Below are 11,346 nucleotides of genomic sequence, written 5' to 3'. Positions count from 1 at the left end.
ATGTGTCGGTCGCTAACGATCCGGCTCTAAGAACCAGCTCTTTGAAGTGATAGGAACCGGCTCCACAACAGGAGCCGTTTTAGGATCCGATTTGGGAGCCGGGTTTTTTTCTACAGTATATCGCTCTATATATGGGGAGTCCCCATATATATATTTGACATTATTAATTAATTAATAGCTTAAACCTAATTTTATAACATTTTGTTTCATTATTGACATTGTTAAGCACTTATGATGAGTAAAAATGCCGCATAACAATGCTTTATAAATAAACCTTTTATTATAACCAATTAAATTATCACCAAATAGCACCACTTCCACAAAAATAACTTAAAATAAATTAAACAGTTAAATGTAAATACAAACACCCACCACAATACGAAAAAGTATCAAAGCAGCTTTATAACAGAAAAGGTGCCACAATACAAATATCAAATAATATTTAGTGTTACATGTGATTGGTCAAATGTGTGGAGCACACGCTTGACATGAGGGCAGTGGACCGACCGAGGGAAAAAAACTCTCTGCTCTAGCACTGGCAGAAGAGCAAAACGCGCAAGGAGAGGGAGAAGGGGGGGGAGAGACAGCGAGGCACCGCAGGACAAAAAAAAACGATGTGGGGAAAAACCAGAGGTGTGACCAAGTCACTGTGTTGCAAGTCTCAAGTAAGTCTCAAGTCTTTGTCCTCAAGTCCGAGTCAAGTCTCAAGTAAAGACAGGCAAAAGTCGAGTCAAGTCTCAAGTCAGGAACCTTTAATTTCAAGTCATTTCGAGTCGTTTTTATTTTATTTATTTTTTTATTTGCAATTATACATAAAATTCAAATAAAAGACCATTTGTTCGTTTTAAGATATGTATTTATCTCAAATGATAGAACATGTGTAGCTGAACACAAAGTATAAAAAACATTTTTAAATTGGACCACTTTATTGCCCAGTTCTGTTAAACTTAATATTCAATAAAAAAAGACGAAAATGCTGACATTTCCACAGCACAATACAAAGAACCATAACAGCAGTTTTTTCCTCTTTTCTCTGACCTGTCAAAACAACATATTGTCAATATAATTTCCCAACGTAGATGTCTTCAAATACACCAACCATCCTTAGATGATACTAGACCCGGCTCATCATCATGATGGGACAGAGAGACTCTGTTCCCTGTGTTCAGGTCCAGAATCTGCTTTCTGTTCCGGAGCCCCGCTCACTATCCACCGGCTTCCTGAGCTAACACGGTGCACATTATTTGTGGAGGCATTTGACGGACCGGATTTATGGTAAATAATCACCAATTTAACCCGGAGTACACATGCTAACACGAAGTTAGCTAAAGTCAGCTATCTTACAGCAAAAGAAAAGTGCCACCTACCGATCTTTGTGAAGCTTCAAATGCCGGACAAAGTTGGACGTCGTGGCATCTCCATCCGATATTCTCTTCTTGCATGTTTTACAAGTTGCAGTTCGTTTTTTAGTCGAAAGTTCATAACCTACGTAGCCAAAAGAAATTACTCGCGGAAGCATATTCGAGCGGTTATTTCGTATTTCGTTCCCTGAGCTCTGTAGCTTTGCCGCGTTTTTTTAAACGTCCAAATCCTGTTAATTTGATTGGTTGTGCTGCAGCTACGTACACATACATACATAAGGAGAGAGGAAAACCATAGTGACGGTCTGCGCATATTGATACGGAATGAGTGACATTAATTAATGACGCCACTTTATAAATAATGTGTTTTAAATTTTAAGACTTTGAGTAAAAAATATAAAGTCTTTTCAAGTAAACAGCTTCAAGTCGAGTCAAGTCCCAAGTCAATGGCATGAAAGTCAAAGTCAAGTCCGAGTCTTTGAGCATTTTTTCAAGTCAAGTCTCAAGTCGTGATTTTAACGACTCGAGTCTGACTCGAGTCCAAGTCATGTGACTCGAGTCCCCACCTCTGGGAAAAACTATCGGCTCTGGCACTTGCAGAGCACAAGCACAACGACAGGGAGGCGGAGAGACAGCGATATACTGTAGAAAAAACCCCGGCTCCCAAATAGGATCCTAAAACGGCTCCCATTGTGGAGCCGGTTCCAATCGTTCACTTCAAAGAACCGGCTCTTAGAGCCGGATCGTTAGCGACCGACACATCACTACTTCGGACCAATGATGATGTCACGGTTGCCTAGAGACGTACACTAAGCCCCTGTTGCACTGCACCGCTGGACCCAGGTCGACCCGGGTCCATTTAATAATGGCGTATTAAGTTTTGTTGTGCTGCTTTCGACCAAAAAAGGTCTGAGCTAACTCCCGCTCTCCGGGTAAACTCAACCGACGCTCGCCACAGTTGTTCTTATCTTCCCAAACTTCAGCAGTTTTCTAGTTGTTCTGCTGAGATAGTGACATCAACTTGTGACATCACCATAGTGATGTCACAAAGAGCTAGTCACAAAAAGCTGCACACTTGAATTCTGCAGTCATAAGCATTGCAGAAGAGAGAGAGAGAGAGCAAGAAGAAGGATTGTGTTCCAACAAGAGTTTGAAGAGGAAAGTTTTTCGAGATTAAAAGGAATTCCTCACAAACAAATAAAGGAAAACATGGGGCAGATTTTGGATTTATTCAGACAAAAAAGATCAAAAGTGAGTCAGTGCAATAAGGCTTCATCTTCTGATTCTGGGAATGAAGAAATACAGCAGATCTTGGCAAGAGAGACAGAGAAGCTAAATGGCATCTTGGAAGAAGTTAACATGATGTCCATTGAGAGACAGTCACTCATCGAAGCAAACGAGGAGCTGAAGAATAAAGTTATAGACACAGAAAAAGCTGCACTTGCAAAAGACAAGGAATTAAAAAAGCTCTTTGATGTAAACAAAACTTTACAGGACGATAACACCGCATTGAAGCAGGAAAACACTGCACTGGGGCAAAAAAACACCATCTTGGAAGAGGAAAAAAGCATCCTGGAGCAGAAAAACACTGCCCTGGAGAAGGAAAAAAATACCCTACATCAGGAAAAAATCATCTTAAAGCAGAATAATACGGTCCTGGAAAAAGAAAAGACTGCCTTGGTGCAGAAATACACCACTCAAATCAGTACCCTGGAGCAGAGAATTTCCACATTAGACCAGGAAAACACCTCTCAGAGGGAGAGAATGTCCACATTAGACCGGGAAAACACCGTTCAGAGGGAGAGATTATCTCGTACATTGCGGACAAATGCCTACCTGGAGCAAAGAATAAGGCATTTGGAACAGCAAAACTTTGGTTATGAGCTCGATAACAGACACCTGCATCACAACCTCAATTTAAGAAGAAGGCAACATGAGCAGAAAAAAAACTCCCTGATGCTAACTATCACTGCTCTGGAGGTGAAATGCACTGCCCTGGAGCAGAAAAACACTGCCCTCGAGGATGAAAAGACTGCTCTGGAAGAAGAAAAGAATGCTCTGGAGGAAGAAAAGACCGCTCTGGAGGAAGAAAAGAATGCCCTCGAGGATGAAAAGACTGCTTTGGAGGAAGAAAAGACCGCTCTGGAGGAAGGAAAGAATGTTTTGGAGGAAGAAAAGACCGCTCTGGAGGAAGAAAAGAATGCTTTGGAGGAAGAAAAGACTGCTCTGGAAGAGAAAAACACCGCTCTGGAGCAAAAAAGTACCGCCCTGGAGCAGAGAATAAAGTACTTGCAGCAGACAAACAAGACCTTGGAGCTGATAAATGCCAACCAGGAGCAAGTGAAGAGCTCTCTGGAGAAGGAGAACACCACCTTGGAGCAGGAAAACAATAACCTGCAGCTTGAATTGGAACAGCTGAGGGGCAGAATAGGACAGGTGGTTTCAGACCAGCCACAAAATCAGCCGACTGTATTCAGAAGAGTGATCAGAGGCATCTCCAATATACTTCTGAAAATGTACTTAACAGGCACTCTCAGGTACTGAATTGAAAGATGGTACTTCTAAATAAAGAAGTGTCATGAGGGCTCCAAGCTTCATGCTTGATTATCGGTGGTCTCCATGCTGACTTCCAGGGCTTCGTAGCAAGTCCCGTTGGTCTCCTGGCGGACCTCCAGGGGTATTGAGTCCTGTCGGTCGCCCGGTCTGCATCCAGGGCTTCGTAGCGAGTCCCGTTGGTCTCCGTGCTGGCCTCCATGGCTTTGTAGCGAGTCCTGGTGGTCTCCGGGCTGACCTTCAGGCCTTTGTAGCGAGTCTTGTTTGTATCCGGGCTGACTTCCAGGACTTCATAGCAAGTCCCGTTGGTCTCCTGGCAGACCTCCAGGGCTTCGTATTGAGTCCTGTCGGTCTCCCAGGCTGCCTCCAGGGCTTCGTAGCAAGCCCTGAAGGGGGGGCTTGCTACGAAGAAGGGGAAGGGGGGGAGAGACAGCGAGGCACCGCAGGACAAAAAGAAAAAACGATGTGGGGAAAAACTATCGGCTCTGGCACTTGCAGAGCACAAGCACAACAACAGGGAGGCGGAGAGACAGCGATATACTGTAGAAAAAAACCCGGCTCCCAAATAGGATCCTAAAACGGGAGCCGGTTCCAATCGTTCACTTCAAAGAGCCGGCTCTTAGAGCCGGATCGTTAGCGACCGACACATCACTAGTAACAGTCCGGCGACGTGATCTCTGAGGGGAGTTTAAGCTTTTTCAGCCAGCAAACGGGTCCAGTACAGTTTTTTTAAAAGTTGTTCCGTTAAAGACTCGTTGGAGCTCAGACTAGTTTCACTTGTCACAAAGCGAAACTTTAACGGTCACCAGCGGCGATTCTAGCCCTGTTTCTCAGCACCCCTGAACAGGATCGCCACCCATCCCGTAAAACACAGAGTCGTCCCATATTTGACCGTTAAATGTGCGTCCCGTATTGAACCGATAAATAACTGTCCGATAGAAACGCCTATAATACACACATCAACACCAAGTTTAACAATAATGGCCCAAATAAAACACAGAAAATATTAAGGTCAGCTACATTGTCGAAGCGGGAGCTAAAGGACCCCTGAACGCTACGGACCGACGCTGAATGTCACGGTTGCCTAGAGACGGACACCACGCAGCCGCGGTGAGCTGCTATCATGACTGTTTTATTGGTGGAAAAACTCAACATCTGTTGTCAGTTTAAATATTCACTCTGTTGAGACTTTCCTCATTTTTTAGATGTAACCTTATAGCCAGCCTTTTCAATTATTGATCAGCCTCCTGTCATGTTTGAATGAAACATCTGAAAAAAATGTTTGTAGGAAGAATAAATTTAATATTTTGGGCATGTTTACACCGTGCTTTTTTTGTCAGGACAGATTTCTATGTGGCAGATAGAACCGATAAATAAATGTTTTGATGTTTTGATCAACTGTTTTGATGTTTTGATCAACTTTGATTTATGCATTCCTACCCTACTACCCTTCTCAGGATGCAATGGGTAGTTCCTCTGAGTAGAGCACAAAAAAGGCTCAAGATGCCACCACGTCAAAACACAGAAGACATTTTGAAAGTTTAATACAATAAAATTAAAATAAAAGTTGTATAAAGGGAGTCCTGCTAATGTTTGAAGAAACGTTAACCTGCAGTGACTGGTTGAACCAGCAGGTGGCACAGGAGACCTGAAATCTCTGAAATGTGACTGAAAAAATGTCCGCTCCTGGATTATTCCAATAAATTAAAGTATTTCTTGATGAAAGATTACTTTTATATCCTGTCTCACCAGTACACTCATCATCTGTGCAGAATCTGATATGAAATAGTTCTTATGCTACAAAAACCCACATTCACAAAGCAAAATTTTCCACTAAAAATGTATGAACAAGTTTGAACTTAAGACAATAAAATGCTGGCAGATTGTTTGAAACTACTTTTAACCAATTAAACTTATTTTATCTGGATAGATTCATTACTGGAGGACGGATGTTATCGCTGATCTCTGGGCTTTTAAAAAATAAATTTGTACATTCATATGTGGCACCAAGAATTATTTAACTATTCAAAGACACCCCAACAATTTTCTATTTTATTACCTTTGCTTTGATTGCTTAAACTATGTGGTGCTGTGCTCATGTTCACCAGTACTTGGTACAATACCAATTTATACCAAAAGATGGCAGTAGTGGTGCATGGGAGAGAGACTGACTTCCGAGGCTTATGCAGAAGAAGCTGATTTAAAGCGCGTAACGTAGCACATAAGACTGATGAGTCAGCAGCACAGTGCAGCCACTGCTAACGAATATGTTTTCTGTTTTCACAGGTGGGTTATTTTTTATTTAGTTTTTCTAATTTGTATAATTTCAGTACCGTGTTTTGTTGACATCAATTCTATTTTGAGATATTTCTGTATATTAGAAGTGAATGTTTACTGCCGCTAGCCTAAATGCTAACTACCGTTAGTGCGACAGTTAATTTCTTGGGGCCAAAAGCTAGCAACAGTTAGCATCTCAGTTGAAGACGTTAGGCTGTTATACGTTATTGTCCCCGTGATATCTGATTAGAGGACAGTTACAAAGTATCTTGTATCATAGATGTATAACACATGTCCATTATATGTATAAAATTGAAGATTTATTTATGTTAGTAAAGTAATGTATGTTCTCAATTGTCTATCCATGGTGGTTAAGTTACTTTGTGTATAATATACTGTACAAACAACAACTGTGTAATTATCAAATTGCTAATCTTAATCTTTGCTCATATATATCATTAAAGCATTTAGATATAATGTCTGTTTTTCTTGTAGTAATTTAAAAAACATTTAAATAAATACAAAGAGAAATCCAAATATCAATAAACTGACTCATATATTCAGCAAGCGATTGATTTGACATAAGAGACTAGGAAAACATCAATTAGATACTAAAGTTTTGTTGTAAAAAGGGTTCAAAGGGTTCTTTGTCAAACTGCATTGATTTCTCCTCCTCTCAAACAGAGTCACTCTGTCAACAGATTTCCTGCTTCCCTCCCAGCCAGAGACAGTTTGTCAGCGAATCCAGTGCTGACGCACCTTCATTGCACAAACTCACGACGTGTAGAGCAGAGATCAGGGTGGTCTCATTTCTCTGAAAGTGAAACTTAAACCGTCTCTGAGAGGAAAAATGGCGCAGAAAGGAGTCCAGCTGGACCGAAAGAATTTCTCCTGTTCAGTTTGTCTGGATATACTGAAAGATCCGGTGATGATTCCCTGCGGACACAGCTACTGCCTGAAGTGTATCAAAAACGTCTGGGATGAAAAGAACAAGAAAGGGGTCTACAGCTGTCCTCAGTGCAGGCAGACCTTCACACCAAGGCCTGTCCTGGTGAAAAACATCATGTTGGCAGGATTAACTGAGCAGCTGACTGGACTCGGAGCTTCACTTACTGAACAGAGTTATGCTGGACCTGAAGATGTGGCCTGTGATATTTGTACTGGGAAGAAACTAAAAGCTATAAAGTCGTGTTTGATGTGTTTGGTGTCTTATTGTGAGAAACACCTGCAGCCTCATTACGACGTGGCTCAGTTAAAGAAGCACCAGCTGGTGCAGCCCTCCAAGCAGCTCCATGACAACATCTGCTCCCGTCACGATGAGGTGATGAAGATGTTCTGCCGCACCGATCAGCAGACCATCTGTTACGTCTGCATGGTGGATGAACATAAAGGTCACGACGTGGTTTCGGCTGCAGCAGAGAGGAAGGAGAAGCAGAAAGATCTGGAGGTGAAGAGAGGAGAAATCCAGCAGACAATTCAAGATGGAGAGAGAAACATGAAGCTGCTTCAGCAGGAAGTGGACACCATTAACGACTGTGCTAATAAAGCAGTGGAGAACAATGACAGTATCTTCTCTGAGGTGATGCGTCTCATTCAGAAAAAAGGCTGTGAGGTGAAGCAGCAGATCAGATCCCAGCAGGATTCTGAAGTGAGTCGAGTCAGAGATCTTCAGGAGAAGCTGGAGCAGGAGATCTCTGAGCTGAAGAGGAAAGATGCTGAGCTGGAGCAGCTCTCGCATACAGAGGATCGCATCCAGTTTCTGCAGAAATACCCCTCACTGTCTGCTTTTAGTGAGACCAAACACTCATCCAGCATCGATGTTCGTCCTCCGAGGTACTTTGAAGATGTAACAGCAGCCTTGTCAAAGCTGAGAGATGAACTGCAGGACATCCTGAAGGAGAAATGGACAAACATCTCACTGAAAGTCACTGAGGTGGATTTTCCACTGTCAGAACCAAGAACCAGAGATGACTTCCTACAATATTCACAGGAAATCACCTTGGATCCAAACACAGCTCAGATGAACCTCCTACTGTCTGAGGGGAACAGGAAGGTGACCCTTGTGAAACAAAGTCAGTTCTATCCCGATCACCCAGAGCGGTTGTCAGTTAAGTTCCAGATCCTGAGTAAACAGAGTTTGTCTCAGCGATGTTACTGGGAGGTGCAGTGGGGAGGACAAGGAGGACGAGGAAGTTATGTGGCAGTCGCATACAGGGATGTCTATAAAACAGACAGTGTGTTTGGACAAAATGACAAATCCTGGTCTTTATTTTGTTGCCCAAACAATCATCAATTTTGGTACAACAGCATCCGAACTTCCATCCCTGGTTCTGAGTTCTCCAGAGTTGGAGTTTACCTGGACCAACCAGCTGGTACTCTGTCGTTCTACAACGTCTCAGAGAACATGACTCTTATCCACAGAGTCCAGACCAGCTTCACTCAGCCGCTCTACGCTGGAATACAACTCTGGTTCAGCATCGGAGACACAGCCGAGATCTGTAAACTGAAATAATTATAACTGTATAAGAAATTAATTTAATGAAGTTCATTGTTTTGTTTTTTATTATTATTTATTTTTTTATTTTTTACTCTTCCTTAGATTGATTTTTCTTTAAATATCTGCTCATAAAGGTTAAAATTTCTGTCTCTTGAGGTTTTGTGGATCAGACACCAGTCAGCAACTGGTTACAAGGTAGCAACAAATTCCCTTCAGGTTCCTGAAGTTTAAGATACATTTAATGAGATGCCAGAGAAAGAGCTGGAGGGAATTTTCCCAGCCAAAAGGGTTATAGTGTAGCACTTTGCTGCCCATCCCCCACCAGTTGCTGCTCATTTTGACCAGCTGGACTGCTACAGTAGTCACTCAAAGACAAATTTGGTTGTTTAGGAAATATTTCTGGTTGTGAAAAACAGTGTGGAAACTAAAGCTAGCAAGCTGAGTAACATCTTGCAGAATGGTTAGTGTTTGATTTTGGTTTATTTTAGTCCCAGTGTTAATCTAGAAACAGCAGAACTTTAAAAAATAAAGTACTAAGTTCTGCATTTTTCTACATTCTTCTTAGAAAAAGATTTACAAAATAACATTGAGTTTCCATGACATAAAAAAGTTAGTTATTAGAAGTTAATAACAAAGTTTGTGTAAATAACTGTTTAGAGATTTGCAGCAAATTTAAAGATTCAATCCAATCGACTGTCCTGTTGCTACATGCTTGTCCTGGAGGAATGAAACTGCAGTGACAGGATGCTATCTCCTAGGATTCCTTGGATAAAATGCTTTTTATAAATTTGAATAATAAACTGATCTTTTGTTCAATGTTTAATAAGACGGTTTGAACTGGAATCCATGCAGTTGACTCTGAATCTGTCTTTGTGAAATGGATCAAAATGACTGTATATTATATGTATAAACTGGAAGTGACCCTACATAACATTTGTTGTCAATTATATAAATAAACTAAATTGAAACTGAATATCTCTATGAATATTGATTCAAATGCTGCTGTTTTTCATCAGTCATATATTTGTGTTTGGTCTTCTGAGAACCTTTAAGCTGGAGACATAAATAATAATATATATAAGTTATCTGTCATCCAGGAAATAACCATCATGTATGTATCAAAATTTAAATTTGTAATACTGCTTTAATTATTCCCCTTGATAAAAAATACATTATTCTGTATATTTTGTCAGGCAGCACCTCTAATAGACATTAGTACAGTATAATCAACCACTGTAAGATTATATTTATTTTTTAAATTAACGCCCAACTCTTACAGCCTCCCCAAAATAAGAAAATAAATCCATTAAAGAAATTAACCTACATTTACATTTTGGCCTAATTAAACTGATTTTAATCAAGTTTCGTGTATTCCAACACTCCTGTTAAAACAGGTTGGTAGGTTTTTAAACACAAATTAACCAGCAGATGAAATATTGATTAACTTACACCAGTAAGTAATACTGAAGTGAGTATTTTTAGATGTGTATGAAATCTCATAACCTGGACATGTGTTTACATGGTTGCTCTATCACAGGATGGGCAATCATACAAACACACATACTGATACCTAAAGGCAATTACGAACGATCAGTCAACCTAATATTGATGTTTCTAGACTGTAGGAAGAAGCTGGAGTATCTGGAGAGAATCCACGAACACATGGGAGGAATATGCAAACTTTGTGCAGAAAGATCCGAGGCTGGGATTTGAGTCCAGGAACATCTTGTTACAAGGTGAAACCACAAACTATTGATCCACAGTGCAGGTGAATAAATGTAAAATTAAAAGTAAATACAAGAGGTATATTTAAGTTTGACTGTAACAGTACACCCTTTTTTTGCTGCCATTTTTATTTGATAGTTCATAGCTGAAGAGTTTGACTCAGAAATTAAGTTGGTTGAATAACAGATATACTGCTTTTTGTTGGGTAGACATAGTTTAAAAAAGGTTTATGTTAATAAAAGCAACAACTGTTGCGTCTTTAATTTCCCCACAAAGGCTGTTTCTGGTTCCATTGCTGCCATTTGCTGGATCAGACTTTCGAAAAGAAGCAACTGTTCCAAAATAAACGTGAACAAATGTCTGATCAAGCTTGATCCATCTTCCTTCCCAAGATTACTTCCACTTAAAAACATGCTACTGTAGGATAGTATTATTTCTTGATTGTTTCATTTGATTTAAACATTTTAAATCTAAATAATCTCACTGAAACACAGGGTATTATTTTCCTGACTGTCCTGTTTTAAAGGAGGGCTATTATGTTCTTCCATTTGGGTCTCAACTGCATCTAAAATCAGCCCAAGCACTTAAAAACAACAATCTCGTTTTTTGGCAATAAGTTAATGTTTTTTGGTAAGCTGTTTCATAAACCTCATTTCACAGGGACCGCACCGTCACCTAGCAATCAGAGCAAAGCCCAGCCTGTTACCTAGCAACCCCAGAGGAGCTCCAACATGTTCGATCAGCTGGTTAGCAGCTGTATGCGCTGTGCAATGGCTGCTGGATAAGACAAGTGTTCCGTGGTTGACTTAGCATCCAGAAATTTCTGCTTTTCAAAAATGTACAGCTGTGTAATTGCACATCTGTGTGTGCAGTTTATTTGTATTAAAAGTGACAAGAGGCACTAAAACAACTCGTTCTGAAAGGAGCTGAAAA

The 11,346-nt window shown here is 40.6% G+C and overlaps 2 protein-coding genes across 2 annotated transcripts; both read left to right on the top strand.

The window, feature by feature from the left end:
* Nucleotides 1-2,085: 2,085 nt before the first annotated feature.
* On the top strand, nt 2,086-4,290 carry LOC114154001 (girdin-like). The gene has a single exon (XM_028032730.1). It carries the CDS (start codon nt 2,571-2,573, stop codon nt 3,903-3,905), a length of 1,335 nt encoding a protein of 444 aa, XP_027888531.1. The 5' UTR covers nt 2,086-2,570; the 3' UTR covers nt 3,906-4,290.
* A 1,704-nt stretch (nt 4,291-5,994) lies between these two features.
* Nucleotides 5,995-9,661, top strand: LOC114153997 (tripartite motif-containing protein 16-like). Its single transcript, XM_028032717.1, has 2 exons — nt 5,995-6,200; nt 6,876-9,661. The coding sequence occupies exon 2, from the start codon at nt 7,042-7,044 to the stop codon at nt 8,701-8,703; it is 1,662 nt and encodes a 553-aa protein (XP_027888518.1). The 5' UTR covers nt 5,995-6,200; nt 6,876-7,041; the 3' UTR covers nt 8,704-9,661.
* Nucleotides 9,662-11,346: the final 1,685 nt, after the last annotated feature.

The sequence above is a fragment of the Xiphophorus couchianus genome, chromosome 12 (assembly GCF_001444195.1).
Source record: "Xiphophorus couchianus chromosome 12, X_couchianus-1.0, whole genome shotgun sequence".
In the NCBI taxonomy this organism is placed as follows: domain Eukaryota; kingdom Metazoa; phylum Chordata; class Actinopteri; order Cyprinodontiformes; family Poeciliidae; genus Xiphophorus; species Xiphophorus couchianus.
This window is presented reverse-complemented; position numbering and strand designations above follow the sequence as displayed.

What these genes read in the sequence shown, in the direction of transcription:
- LOC114154001 (XM_028032730.1), top strand. Translation starts at nt 2,571, where the DNA reads ATGGGGCAGATTTTGGATTTATTCAGACAAAAAAGATCAAAAGTGAGT.
- LOC114153997 (XM_028032717.1), top strand. Translation starts at nt 7,042, where the DNA reads ATGGCGCAGAAAGGAGTCCAGCTGGACCGAAAGAATTTCTCCTGTTCA.